The sequence below is a fragment of the Fundulus heteroclitus genome, chromosome 18 (genome assembly GCF_011125445.2).
Source record: "Fundulus heteroclitus isolate FHET01 chromosome 18, MU-UCD_Fhet_4.1, whole genome shotgun sequence".
Classification (NCBI taxonomy): domain Eukaryota; kingdom Metazoa; phylum Chordata; class Actinopteri; order Cyprinodontiformes; family Fundulidae; genus Fundulus; species Fundulus heteroclitus.
The window spans coordinates 8,530,459-8,545,922 of record NC_046378.1 but is presented as its reverse complement, the minus strand read 5'-3'; the positions used below and the strand labels follow the sequence as shown (position 1 = coordinate 8,545,922).

The window sequence follows — 15,464 nt, the reverse complement described above, 5'->3', positions numbered from 1 at the left end:
TCATATTATGAGAATTAAGGGGGAACATTTCCAGAATAATCACAGTTTGCAGAATTATTTCACTCCTGGAGTAATAGGGCCAGGTTAGATTATTTTAATTATTTTTATTCTTTAGGAGAATAAATTCAGGAGAATGAAGCTAAAGGGATACGAAAATAAACTTGTAATATTACAAAAAAGAAATACTACGAATACAAAGTATATTCAGAGATTAAAGTCCCTCTGATACTGTTTAAGTGACTGAGTAACTGCCGATTTGCCACATTTAAGATGGCGGACGCTCTGACGCATCGCAGCATAGGCAGAACCCGCCCAATGACGCGTCTACTCTTATATTATGTCTATGTCACCAGCTATGAACCCTACCGCACGTCACTGTTGACGTTTTTACCGTAATTCATTGTGGTTGCATGACCTACAAACCCTGGCTTGACCGCAGTGCGAAACTGCGAAAACGGAAGGCTGCGGTAGAGACTGGCATCTTGCAGCAGCTGCAGTTCATCTCATGCTGCAGTCCGAGCAGACACTCTGAAGAGACGCGCCTTACATCTGAAGCTTGTATTTCCGTAAGAAGGACCTGTCCTCGCTGGTAAAGCTTCCTTAAAAATTAAAATTAAAAAATAATTAAAAAATTATACGTCTGATTGTTTTTAATATTTAGATATTTAGTAGCTGGCAGTTTTAAAAATCAACCAAAAAGCCACAAACAAATTATTTTGCTCAAAGTGATTTACTCAAAATATAACGTGTTTTACCGTCTTTGTCACAGGCTTCAGTCACACAGCATAGCTGCCTACTGATAAAAACTTTCTAACCCCTTTTTTCCTCACAGGTATGATGAACTGCTGTGGTCTGCTTACTGACAAGAAGGAACCAGGTACCTAGATTTTAGGAAACAAATTCAATTTGGTTTAGTTTGGGAAAGCAAACGGAATGGTCTTTTCAAGCCAGCAGCATGTACTTCTGTATCTTTTTAGCATTATTTACACTTAATTACTTTACCTTAATTTCTTCTGAAATGAAACTTGGTTTGTTTACCTAGACCAGTGAAACAGTTTCACTCTTTTTCTTCATCATTTCTTCCTTTGAGGCTGATTGACTGATTTCTTCTCATTATTGGTTTATCTATAGCTTTGGTATTTACAGGTACCTGTTGAGTATTCCTTGAACATATTTCTGCTAAGAAGAAACTTTTAAAGTGTAATAAGACATTTACAAAATCTTTGCATGGTTTATATATGTCTTTTTGGTCCTGCTTCAGTTCCTCTGAAGAGCATTGAAGTTCAGCTGGAGGTGAAGGACCATGTGGCTACAGTGGTCTCCACTCTGAACTACGAGAACAAGGAGGACAAACCACTAGAGGCTGTTTTTGTCTTCCCTCTGCCTGGAGATGCTGCTGTGTGTCATTTCAGTGCTCAGATTGGACAGACACACATTGTAGCTGAGGTGAAGGAGAAACAGCAGGTGAGCTGGACACAGAGACGTCCTCTGTGTGAAGGAGTTGAAACAGTAAAGTGGACATTGCTGACATGTTTCATGTGGACTGCAGGCTCGGGAGGAGTATGACGATGCTCTGAGCTCCGGTCAGCAGGCCTTCCTGTTGGAGGAGAGTGACCAGAGTCCAGATATCTTCTCTCTGAGTGTGGGCAGCCTGCCTCCAGGAGAGAGCGCCTCCATCAGGCTGGAGTACGTCACTGAGCTGGCTGTACAGGCTGATGACGGGCTGAGGTTCTGTCTGCCTGCTGTGCTCAACCCTCGGTACCAGCCTCAGGGTGAGAAAACCAGCAGGTAGATGGATAGAGTCATGTCCATTTTAACCAAGAAAGCCAGATGACTCCCAGTTGTCTCTCGTGTTGTTTCCAGGTAGTGAAGGTCCCAGTGTACAGGTGACCTCAGTTCCAGCCTCTCTGGTGCCCTACAGTCTGTCCTTCTCTGCCCGAGTGTCCTCTCCTCGTCCAATCTCTAAAGTAGAGTCCAACTGTTCCCTGGAGCCTCTTCAGTACCTCAACGCTGATCAAACTCAGGCCACGGTGGGTAGAGAGCTGATGGTACTGCGTGCTGTGATTGTTACAAACAAGAGAAAATAACTTTTTTTTTGTTTTTTTATTTGTATTTTTGGTCTGTAGGTTAAGTTGGCTGCAGGACACAAGTTTGACAGAGACGTTGAACTGCTGATTTATTACAAAGATGCCCACCAGCCCACTGCTGTGGTGGAGGCAGGACAGGCCTCTGCCAAACCTGGTGAGAACAGATTAGTTAAGATATTAATCATCATTAGATGTCAGAATATATCATTAAATTACACGTTTGTTTTCTATTTTCCATCTTCAACATGTTCCAGGCTCTCTGATGGGTGATCCAGTGGTGATGGTGAGCCTGTACCCTGAGTTCCCCCAAGATGTGATGTCCTCACTCGCCTCCTGTGGAGAGTTTGTGTTCTTGATGGATCGATCAGGAAGTATGGACTGTCCCATGAATGACAGCACACCGCAAGAAACTTGCATTAGCAGTGCAAGGGTATGTATCTAAGTGTTAAATATATGGTTAAGATTGTTTAAAAAATTGGTTTCTGTTAAAAGTTTATGACAATAACAATTGTTTAGTGCAGAAAAAAACTTTCATTAAAACTATAATTTTACATTGAATCAGATTAGTTTTTCATCTAAAAGCTAGTCAGAGCTGGGTCAGGGCAAAATCAGACTTTTGCTACACTGTTTTCTAAAAAATGCATAATGTTGCAACAGGAGAACAGTGTTAAAAGCATACATCTAATTTAGCCATGTTATTTTATTTTGCTGTTTTAAGATTTTGTTGGCATCTTCCAGTTTGTCTTGTTTTTATTCTTATTTTCTTGTGAACATCATAGATTGTGATGTTCTTAATTATAAAAACTATTGGGAGTCCTGATTTACAATGTAAAAAAAGAAATCTGACTATTCTTGACGTTCTCTGTCCTCCTTTAGGACACTCTGCTGCTGCTGTTGAAGAGCCTACCAATGGGCTGCTACTTCAACATCTACAGCTTTGGATCACAGTTTGAACACATCTTTCCGTGAGTGAAGTCTAACCTTCCTTCAGCTATTACTGCTCAAAAAAGGAAAAATTCTCTTTAGACAAATTATTTTCTTAATATTTACACCATTATTTTTTTATGGTTATTGGTTTTGGTTATTATTGGCTCAACATGGTAAAATATATTTTTTTAATATATTGATTTTAATTGTAGTATTTCTTGCGTTGTGTTTTTTATGGCAGTACAAGTGTGAAGTACAGTGAGAAGACCATGAAGGAGGCTCTGAAGAAGGTTGAAAATATGGAGGCTAATCTTGGAGGAACAGAGATTCTTCTGCCTCTCAAACACATTTACAGCCAGCCCTGCATTCCTAAACAGCCTCGACAGGTAAGTTCTACACACACTGGTGTTGCACCAACACTGTTGGTTACACTAGCCATTAATCAGTTTTAGCGCATCAAGCTAATGTAAACATTCTGGGTTTTTCAGCACAATACAGTAAACCTTCTATGGCTCTACAATTCCAAGAAATCCTAGACAAGCCTGTTTTCTTCAAATCTCATATTTGTATAGCTGTGGTTGCTCTTGACCCATGTTAACACCACCAGTGTTACTAAAACCTCTGAGATATTTTCCTGAAGACTTTGAGCTCCTGTTTGAATCTGACATTGTGTAACTTTATGTGGTTTCTCCTCCCTCAGCTGTTTATCTTCACTGATGGAGAAGTGGGAAACACCAAAGAAGTTACTGATCTTGTTAAGATGAATGCAGCCACCCACAGGTGAAACCTTTAACACTCAGGTTCCCAGTCTGGGTCATGTTCTGATGTTATTGTGAGCTTGAAATCAAACTCTTGCATCATAGGTGTTTCTCTTTTGGGATTGGAGAAGGAGCCAGCTCTGCTCTCATCAACGGGATGGCCAAAGAGGGAGGAGGTCACGCTCAGTTCATCACCGGGACTGACAGGATGCAACCAAAAGTAAGAACAGTATGTCTGCCTGAAAATTCACCACCACATTAAAACGTGATTAGAATAAAAATACTAATTTCACATCTATTGTTTAAACCACAGGTGATGCAGTCTCTGAGGTTTGCTCTGCAGCCAGCTGTGGAGGACATTTCTGTCTCTTGGGATTTACCAAAGGGAGTGTCCTCCACCATTCTGTCTCCACCCATTACAGCTATGTTTCAGGGTCAGAGGTCACTGATTTATGCTCAACTCACTGGACAGGTAGGGGCACTGCTGATACTATTTCCTGCTTAAGCAACATTGTATGTTATTTGTTGAGATTTAAAATATATCGGTCATTATTTAATTTGTTTTTATTGTTAATTTTCAGTGTTCAAAGGCAACAGATGGCTGTGTGACGGTGAAGTACAGACTGGCAGGTCATCCCTCTCAGAACCAGCTGCACTTCAATCTCAAACCTGCTGGTGACACTGGGTAAAACAGCTTAGATAATCTTTTTAAATGCAAGAACTACTGTATGTTGGGTTTAGGTCATATGATTGTCACAGAAACCATGTAGTGTTTTTAATCTTTGCTTCTTGCTCAAAAACCTTCAGATTTAATGTCTTTGTCTCATGTAACATGAAATAATGAAAATTTTATGTTTGATTTCCATTCATTATCATTGCTTTAGGTTCTTTTGTAGAGTGGCTGAGTGTGATAGTTCCTTCTGTAAGAGTCATGGTATGCCTCTTCACTGGCAGAAAGTGTGTGACAGCTGGTGTGTGGGGTCAATAATCACCAACTAGATGATAGTACTAGATGCACACACGGCTTTGGCTGTGGAATTCAACTCTTGGTGATGGATCAGACTTTCTCCTACTCTGGAGATGCTAACGGATAGCAGCATCGGGTGCAAGGCCCTGACTAAGCACTTCAGTGTTTTAGTTTTTTGCAGAAATTCAGAGTACTTGAGTTTCAAGAAAGGAATGTTTTGACTCATGTCTGTGGTTAAGCATCTAACAGCATTTCAAAAGACCCGATCTTTTAATGAGTGTCTGTATGGTGTCCTGGAAGGGGTCCTTTTTGAGGCTGTCCCCGAGCAGGAGACCTCAGATTTGATGTAAGAAATGATGTGATTCCTTTAAGAGTTGTGATTGGAATGAATGGCCTCCTTGTTGTGAGTCAGAATATAAACTGGGGTAGAGCTGTGAATGATTACTGCCTAATATTGAATGCAATCAGGTGCTGGTGGGCTGGCAGGTAGATTATGGAAACCTGATGATCAGAGAAGAAAACACCAGGGCAACTATCTGCACTTCCTGAGCAACACTATCCTCTCAATTGGCAGAAACTCCACATACATCTGCAGGAATTATCTACTTTAGGAGAACAAATCTATGAACCACTGGAAATTGTTTTTTCTCACTGCAAGACCATACAACATATCAACAGGCAACTTTGTCAGGACATTTTCATATCTGTTAAGTAATGTCTTTTTTAAATTGGATATTCTAAAATATGATTTTGTAGAGGAATTTTTAAGTTTATAGATATGTAGGATTATTGTTTTTTTTTCTTTCACTATAAATAGGATAACTTTGCATTAAATCAGATTGAACACTGTCATGTCATCTGCAGAGCTGATGATTTTTTTTAATTTAATTTATTTTCATTTAATTTGGCTATGTAACATAATGGATAAGACAAGTCCTTAAGGTGTCAGTATTATGTTTAAAGTGGTTTGCCTCTACACAGAAGGGAAGAGGATTGCAGCAGGGAAATAATCAAATTTTATTATTCGTTTTCAAGTATATAATTATACTTTTTTACCAGAAACTTTCAGAAAAAGCATGAAGTACTGGTCAAACTGTTTAATCCATAGACTTGTTGGTTACCTTTTATGTTCAACAAGGATTGATGTCCAACTCACAAAGCTTTTCTCTTGAATAATAATAATATTCTGATTAGTAAAATCAGTTTAATTCCTTGTTTTAAATAGTCCTTGTTTACAAACATTTTTATCTACAGGCCATTTTTGTTGCTTGTGGTTTATGCAGAGAAAAGTCAAAATTAAACCGCAATCGCATTTATGGTTAAAATATATCACAATTTAGATTGTTGGCAACATCGTACAACCCTATGTCGAAGTATAAGTATAGATACGCCTTTAACTCTTTGTAGAAATTATTTTTGTGTATCCGATGATTAAAGCAAATATAATACATTGGCTTTACCTCCGATGATGGATGAAAATGATCTCAAGACTAATCTAACCACCCTACAACGAAGTAAAACAGAGGAATGTGTGAGAAAAAAAGTATACAATGAGAGGAAGTTTTATTTTACAGTATCTTCAACAAAATCGTTTGCGCTCCACATGCCTCCATCTTAGATTTCTCTCCTTCCCGTCTGCAGATTAACAGTTCACAGGCTGGCTGCTCGCACTGTGATTCGCTGCCTGGAGTCTGAAAGCACACACAGTGAACAGAAAGCTGGAGAAGTGAAGAAGAAGAAGGTGGTGGAGCTCAGTGTCCAATCAGGAGTGAGCAGTTCTTTCACTGCCTTCATTGCTGTCAACAAAGACGTCGGCAAAGCAGTTCAAGGACCTCTGGTACGGAGGAATATCCCAACACCTTTCTGTGGAAGTGAGTGATTTGATTTATTTTTTTTTTTCAGTCAGTAGACTCACATTTTCCAGTTTAAACCCAGTTTTGGTTAGATGTTTACACAGGCCATGTTCTGTAGAGTACAGGAACATACAGCTGTGCCTCAACATTTTTTATTTCCCTGGCAGATTTACATGTAAAATCATCTTCATTCAAGGAGGAGGACGTTTTTTAATGATTGAAAATAAGACAGGCATTTCTCATTATTGCTGTACGGCCGTAAAACCCTGTATAGAAGCACAGGGGCCATTATAGCAGGGTAGAACTGCTGGGTTAATAGTGCTAATAATGGACAGAGTCCAAAACTCATGTTTCACAGCTCAGGCATAATTGACTGAATACGCTATAGATTAATAAAAACTTGAAACATCACCACTGCTCTTCTACTGCCAAAGGACCGCTGTTACCAACGTCTTCCTGCTGCAACACCGTTAGTCTGGAACTGTAAAGGAGCAGCAGACGTAGAGATTCGTATTTAATACTTGACAAACATTTCGTCGTCAGCTGTAGCATCGACAGTCCACTTCCCACATTGAGCTGAAACCTGAAATTATCCATAATTCTTCTGCTCCATTTGTAGCTAAAAGATTAAAAGTTTCAAACTAGTGGATTGCTTTGTGGAGAAAATGGGCACATTGACAAAGGTGAACTTGTTGATTTTATTGCCTGTTTTGAAGCAGTGATGCCTTTCATGACAAAATGTGGCTTTGCAGTTTAGAATGTTATTTTATTTGTATACATGAGATGATCAAAAATGGGTATGACCCTTGCTAATTCAATGGTCCTTGGCTTGTACAAAACTCTGTCCGTGCATTATCTCATCTAGATAATATTTAATTGTAGTTCCCACTTTTTCTTTAAATAGAATGTATTATGTTGGGGCATTTAACCTTTACATCAGATCACCCTGTATTTTGTTACAAATCCTGGTCTAAATAGTCATTGTCACATTATCTGAAAGAAGTTATTGTGGAATATCAAACTCTCTTTTTTCTTCTCTCTGGTCTAGGGCCTCTAATGCTTAGGGCTTGTCGTTCTTCAAAACAAAGACGTAAGTTAAACACTAAATAAGATCTATGCTATAAATAAATTCTCGCTGCAGTCTGCTGTTGGTACTCTGAAATATCAGAACAATTAATGTACTTGCTAGATATTACATTACTGGAATTCAGTTATCAATGAATATATCTAATTAATGATTATACATGAATGAATGCCTATGTTATCCAACTGCTTATTATTATTATTATTATTATTATTATTCCTTGAAGTAGGAATAATGTTGTTTTCAGATGCATTCCTATCTTATTTTATGTCTTATGTGAATAATTTATTGGAGAAAACAGTATTTATTGTTTAGCTGAAGTTTCTGTGTTTAAAACTGTACTTGATTATATTGGTGAATTGGTCTGGGAGATGAAATCTGAAAAAATAAATTATTTGATACACCATTAATCTTGCAGAGTTTTCCAATTTCATAGAATGGAGAAGTCTCTAATTTTGACCACAGGTACTCAACTGTGAGAGACGGGATAAAAAAAAAAAAAAAAATCCAAAAAAACACATTGTGTGATATTTACATTTGAAACGATAAAAATAGGACTTAGTTTTTAGTACAAAACACGTTATGTTAAATGACAAAGGTCAGACCTTTCCTGTAGTTCCTGACCAAGTTTGCACACACTGCAAACTTGGTCAGGAACTACAGATGGTGGCGCATCCCTCCATAAGGATCTTCTCAAGATCATTCAGGTTACAGAGCTGTTGCTGAAGACATGCTAGGAACTTTGAAAATGCTTCTCACAGAGCCACTCCTTAGGTGCTTCGGGTTACTGTAATGCTGGAACAAACACCCATCACCCATTTTTCAATTCTCTTTCTGAGGAAAGGAAGGTGTTGCCCAATATCTAGTGATACATGACCACATCCATCCTCCCATCGATACAGTGCAGTCATCTGTTCCACTTTGCAGAAAGACACCTCTCAAAACATGATGTTTACACCCCCAGGCTTCATAGTTGGAATAGAGTTGTTAGGATTGTACTTCTTCTTTCAAACATGGCGAGTGAAGTTTGTACCAGAAAGTTCTATTTAGGGCTCATCTGACCTCAGGACCTTTTCCCATGCTTCCTATAAATCATCCAGATAAAGATGAGCAAACTTTAGATGGGCTTGGAGATGGGCTGGCTTAAGCAGGGGGGTAGTGTGTAGTTAACGGTAACCAGTGAAAATAAAATATAATTTATTTAGGTACTGCTGGTTGAACCAGCAGTACCTAAATAATACCACTACTCACTGGTACCTTTATGTTCTAAATGGACTTGGCAGCCGTCTTGTTTTTACGAGCCTAAAGCCGCCTACTCCATGAACGACCAACGCTTAGCCAACGACCTGAACAACTTCTACTGTCGTTTCGACAGACAAAGGGATTATTGTTGCATCTATGCAGTGTCCTTGTGTGCTCTTGGGGCCTCCAAACAAATGTTGAGACAGTGGTCCCAGCTCTCTTTAAGTCATTGACCAGGTCTTCTTGTGTAGTTCCTGCCTGATCCCTCACCTTTCTCATGATCACTGACACTCCATGAGAGGAGATCTTATATGGAGCCCCAGTTTGAGGGAGAGTGAGTCATTTTGAATTTCTTCCACTTTCTAATAATTTTACCAACAGTTGTTGTCTTCTTCCCAGGCTGCTGGCCTGTTGTCCTGTAGCCCATCCCAGCCATGTACAATTTTAATCCTGGTGTCCTTAGATGGCTCTTTGGTTTTACATGTGGTGGAGAGGTTGAAGTCTGAGTGTTTGAACAGGCATCTTTCATAAAGGGAAGGAGTGCAAAGATGAATAATTATTACAGAAAGAAGTGGAGGACAGAAGAGTGAGAGAGAGGCAAAATTCTTGTTGGTTTTTAAGTGATCAAATACTTCATGCAATAAAATGCTAATAAATTAGTTAAATATCAAGCAATGTGATTTTTCTGGATACATTTTCAGATTCTGTCTTAAAGTTGAAATTTACCTGTGATGAAAATTGCAGAGCTCTCCATTATTTGTAAGTGGGGAAACGTGCAACATCTGCAATGGATACAAATATTTTTTTCCAGACAATTTTGCTGTTTAATCTGAGGTTCTGCTTTAAATTATATCCACAGGTGTTCCTCCATTTAACTCTTGTGTTGTAAGACAAGCTATGTGCTGTATTATTCCCACAGATGGTTTACATATTTTTTTTATCAACCTGGCAACTATTATTAATTTTAATAACAGCTTTGTTTTTGTTTTTTCTCCTCTTCTCTGTTTTAGCGATGGCTAATTTTAATAACACATTTGTCTCTTTGTTTTCTTCTCTTTTCTGTTTTAGTTAAGAGTAGGGCTTATTCTGCTCCAATGCGTAAGTAAAGCACAAAACTAAATGGTCCAGAAATGATCGCTGCATTTTGTTGAGAATTCTCTGAAATTCTGCATAACTTTTATCAAGCCAGCAGCTATTATCAATTTTAATAACACATTTTGTCTCTTTGTTTTTGTTTTGTTTTGTTTTTCTCCTCTTTTCTGTTTTAGCGATGGCTATGAATTGTTCTCCTCCAATACGTAAGTAAATCACAAGACTAGATGGTTAAGAAATGATCGCTGCATTTTGTTGAGAATTCTCTGAAATTCTGCATAATTTTTATCAAGCCAGCAGCTATTATCAATTTTAATAACACATTTTGTCTCTTTGTTTTTGTTTTGTTTTGTTTTTCTCCTCTTTTCTGTTTTAGCGATCGATATGGATTGTTCTCCTCCAATACGTAAGTAAATCACAAGACTAGATAGTTAAGAAATGATCGCTGCATTTTGTTGAGAATTCTCTGAAATTCTGCATTATTTGAATCAAGCTAGCAGCTATTATGAACTTTAACACATTACGTCTCTTTTTTTCCCCTCCTCTTTTCTGTTTTAGTGATGGGGATGATGGGTGGTTCTGCTCCAAAAAGCATTAGTAAGTAAAGCACAAATATAGATGTCAATGAACTGATCACCGCAACATGTTGAGAATTCTCTGATATTCTGCATTATTTTAAACAAGCTAGCAGCTACTATGATTTTAGTAACACATTTTGTCTCTCAATGTTTTTTCTCATTTTTTCTATTTTACAAAGTTGCATTTTTATGCCTAAAGTTTTGGAACAAGTTCTCTCTGACCTGGTATTTACAGCTAAAACTAGATCTAAAATAGGTTAAAAAAAAACTTCTGTTTTATAGTTAAAGATGTTTCCCTTTTCATCCAAGGGGCTTTTTCAATTGACAGCATGAGTAGCAGAATGTCCAAGCTTTATAGCTGCATGTGGGTTGTAATGCAAGCTAACTGTTTTTTTTAACCCAACTTTTTAATCTAACAGGTTTTATTTTTAATCTTTTTTTGCTATCTCCTTGATGACTGAGAATGTTCACCAGGAGCTAAATGTAATTATAAAAAGGCTTTTTACCTTTTTAACTGTTAAATCAGTCAAGTCGGTTAGGATAGGTTAGGATCATCAAAATTATTTGCATTTCCTAAATGGCAGAATAATGAGCCTTTTTTGTGAAAATTAGTGCTGTCAAACGATTAAAAATTTTAACCGCGATTAATCGCATAATTTTAATAGTTAACTCGAGATTAATCGCAAATTAATTGCATATTTTATCTTTTTATTTCTGAAAGTGTAAAAGCCTATTTGGGCATTTTAATATGCAATTTTGCAATAAATGACACTAGTAAAAAAGATTCTTGTACAAAAAAGATTTTTATTTTTCAAGCACTTGGAATGATAACATCCTGGTGCCATAAAATGTTAAACTCTGGCCAATAATGGCTAAATCACTAATCATAACCGCCTGATGTTTACACAATGTGTAAACAAATGTATAAATAAATAAAGAATTTTTTTTTTGCCTCTTAAAAAAGATGGTATTAAGACATTAATTAAGACATGGTATTAAGCATTTATATAAATTAATATTAATTTTACATTTTAAAAAAGTCACAAGCTTTAATGTTAGATTTTTCCCTCTCTCACACATCTAATCCTGAGCTTTCACACCAACTATATATATATATATATATATATATATATATATATATATATATATATATATATATATATATATATATATATATATATAAACTGCAGAAAATACAGGCAGAGTTGCCTTCTCTGTCTTTACTACGGTCCGTCAGCTCCTATGTCATTCTAGAGGAGGATGCGCTCCAGCGCGTTATGAGGCGGAGTGCGAGCAGGTCTCTTAATAACTTCTGTTTATCGTCACTTATTTTAGAGCCCAGATAAGCGACGTCACTTTCAGAAACAAGCCCAAAAAAAATGCAACCTGTGACTCTTGAAATTTACAAGCCACTTTAGGAAAAAGAAGCTCAGAGTCGCATAAGATAAGCGGATTTGGCAACAGTGAGCGTTGTTCTGTTATGCTACCGTCTCTACCCATAGACATTATATTCGTAGACACCTCGTTGGGCAGGTTCTGCCTATGCTGGGGATGCATCAGAGCGTCCGCCATGTTTTATGTGGCAAATCTGCAGTTAGTCTGAGTCACTTAAACAGTACCAGAGGGAGTTTAATCTCAGAAGATACTTTATATTCGTAATATTTTTATTTTTGTAATATTACGAGTTTATTTTCTCATCCCTTTGGCTTCATTGTCCGGTGTTTATACTCGTAAAGAATAAAAATAATTAAAAGAATCCAACCTGACCCTATTACTCCAGGACTGAAATAGTTCTGCAAACTGTGACTATTCTCGAAATGCCCCCCCTTAATTCTCATAATATGGCGTTTTTCTCATAATATTACCACTTTTGTCTTTTTTTTTTTTTACTTTTATTTTAACTTTTTTTCTCATTAGTAAGTTCAATCTGAAAAACTCACAGAGAAAGAAATAGCAATTAGAAGGATTTTATTGACACAATATTTTAAGTCTTTGGCGCTCAGACCTCGGCAGGAACATTAATGCTGAATTATACTGTAAAGTGTACTTTTTTTTTCTTTAGATTTGTAGGCTAAGTCTGTGGTTTTCTCAGAACTCCATACTGCAGCTTTAACCTCAGTAATGCTCTATTTCTCTTTTTGTTTAATCATTAAAGAGTAAGCTGGGCTGTTTTAACAGTCATGTTGCTGATTTTAGAGAAGTTGGACCTTCAGCCTGGTTTCACTGTCAGACACCAGCAGTCAAATACGTCTATACTTTTCCTTTTATGTCACAGGTCCTGTGGTTAGACATGAGGCAGCATCCCCACCACCCCGCAAAGACCCTCTGCTGCAGCTGGTGTCCCTGCAGAAGGCGTCTGGCTGCTGGCTGCTTGATGCACATCTGGCTGCAGCGCTGGGAAAGGCCAGTAAGGAGGTGAAAAAGGCAAAGCCAGCATCGGTAGGTCACTCTCAAAACTAACATTTAATACTGAACAGTTCATTAATCAATATTAGATGGTTGTGCTTCAGTGGCGCAGTGGTTAGCGCGCACGACCCATGTAAGGAAGTCTTTCTCCTCGACACGGCCAACCCAGGTTGGACCCGAGCTGTGGTCCTTTGCCGCATGTCTTCCCCTCTCTCGTACCCCCTTTCCTTTCAGCTCACTGTACGAAAAATAAGCCACTAATGCCATAAAAACCTCAATAAAATAAATAAATAAAAAATAAATAAATCAATATTAGATTATGGAAATATTATAAAGAGTTTTAATTTAAGAAAATAGCATCCATGGTTGTGAGGAGTTTGTGACAATCTCCAGCGGTTAGTTGGCAAGAGGCAGGTTAAACCTGGTCACCAGTCCATCAGATAAATTAGCCTAAGTTGCATATCTTCACACTGGGAGGAAGCTGAAGTACCCAGAGAGAACCCTCACATGCTTGCAGAGAACATGTAAACTCCACTAAGAAAAGCCCTGGGGAGGATTTGAACCCAGGACCTTACTGTTGTAAGATGGCAGAACTAAGCACCATGTCTCAGTGTCAAGTTTGTAATCAAAGAGTGAAATTGTAATTAATCACCTAAACATATGAAACCAACTCGTTACTCAGTAACCACCAAACTGCAATCAGTAAAACATCCCTGAAAAAGCAGCATTATAACATCTTTCCCTTTTTTTTATCCTGTTTTGTCTGTCTCTGTGCATTAGGTCAACAGTGAAGTGTGGGCCTCCATTCTGGCTCTGATCTGGCTTCATGGCTTTAAGATGGATGCAAAGGAGGAGTGGGAGCTCCTGACTCTGAAGGCTGCATCCTGGATCAAAGCTCAGAATGGTAACAAACATAATCTGCAGGGAACTGTTGCTTTAACCAGTGTGTATTGATAACTGTAGTTAAAAATGGCTGCCATCTGAGAATAATACCAGTGATCTGATTTCATTTCTTCCTTCCTTCCTTCAGCTCCATGTGTGTCAGAGTGCGTTGAAGCTGGAAACACGCTGTTGGGCTGCAGCGTGAAGAAAGAAGATCTGGGGCTCTGAGGTTTTCCATGAAGAGACTTCAGCTTTACTTTGGAAGCACCTAAGTTTAGGAAGGAAAACTATAAAGTTGTTGATTGATCAAGATAATAAGATTTTGTCTGTCCTTAAAAACAAATATAAAGCATTTGTTAGTGTAATGGTACATAGATTTTACTAAACATTTTCAGTACAGCCCTTTAGTTCAGCACTCACCTGTACCAATTTATTTGTGCAACTAAAATGCTCAACAGTGTAGAAAACGGTGAAAAAAAAAAAAAAGAAATTAGGCATTTTTCAGCAGTAAGAAGGTACCTCAATATCTCTAGCTATGCTGCACATAATTACTCACCTAAAATGACTTCTACATGAATATAAACATGACAGCTAAAGTCTAATTCTACCTGTTTGTTGCAGTCAACTGGCTCAAAATGGTGCACAGCAAATGGCAGACAGCAATACATCAATGACAAAATCCAACCACATCTGCTGTCAGTTCTATACCGGCCTTTCTTTCTCTAAAATGACTATTGCTAATAATTTTTAAGGTTTATAGAGTAAAATAAATAATTGGTTGTATATAGGTTTGTATGTCGATCCCAAGATTTTTATGCAGTGGAGTAGGTTTGGGACAATCAAAGATTTGATCAAAGTTGGCAAGCCAGAACTGTTTAGTGAGAGTTTTGCTTTAAATGGGACAGCAATTGTTTGCTGATGTTTTTCTTTTTATATGTGATTTCCATGTGGGATCTTATTCTATCATAACACCTAAGAATTTTGGTTTGCGTTACTCTTTTGATTTCCAATCCATCTGGATTTGGTGATACATTGTTTTTCTCTCTGTCGTGAAATAATATGGAATTTGTCTTATTAAGATTGGGTGACAATCTGCTCATATCAAACCAACTTTTTACTTTTTCCATCTCAGAGTTTAGTACCTGCATTACTTCTTGTATAAAATAATGTTGTGCCATAAGTGAATAATATGCTGCAGAGTCATTTTGACACATTTGCAAGATCGTTGCTATCAAAAAATAAACTTGGTTTTTCAGTTAATACATGTTTAAATTCTGGTGGATCAGCTTTGGCTTAGATCAAAATCTATGAATTTGCCTTGGATGCAGGAATCAGCTGTGTGGCAATACATATTCAATCACTAATAAAATGAGTCGTAGTTAAATAATAAATAAATATAACAAAATAACTGAATTGAAGATTAGTTACTTTTCTAAGGACAGCTAGTAAGAAAATTTGATGGACGCCATGTTTGAATTTTTGCTGAAAGATGAGGCAAAACCTTGAACAATTTCCAGACGGGATAGCCAGGAAACAGACAGGAATGTTATGACTATTCTAACTCAAGGTAAACATCTGAATGTGTTGT

The 15,464-nt window shown here is 37.6% G+C and overlaps 1 protein-coding gene across 1 annotated transcript; it reads left to right on the top strand.

Moving 5' to 3' along the window:
* Window positions 1–483: 483 nt before the first annotated feature.
* LOC118566692 (von Willebrand factor A domain-containing protein 5A-like) lies at window positions 484–15,136 on the top strand. Its single transcript, XM_036149813.1, has 21 exons — window positions 484–589; window positions 833–877; window positions 1,262–1,464; window positions 1,550–1,772; window positions 1,864–2,030; window positions 2,127–2,241; window positions 2,342–2,517; window positions 2,964–3,052; window positions 3,256–3,400; window positions 3,715–3,794; window positions 3,878–3,992; window positions 4,086–4,244; window positions 4,354–4,457; window positions 6,381–6,610; window positions 7,641–7,682; window positions 9,987–10,016; window positions 10,187–10,216; window positions 10,569–10,607; window positions 12,864–13,027; window positions 13,775–13,898; window positions 14,025–15,136. The coding sequence occupies exons 2-21, from the start codon at window positions 835–837 to the stop codon at window positions 14,102–14,104; spliced, it is 2,358 nt and encodes a 785-aa protein (XP_036005706.1). The 5' UTR covers window positions 484–589; window positions 833–834; the 3' UTR covers window positions 14,105–15,136.
* Window positions 15,137–15,464: the final 328 nt, after the last annotated feature.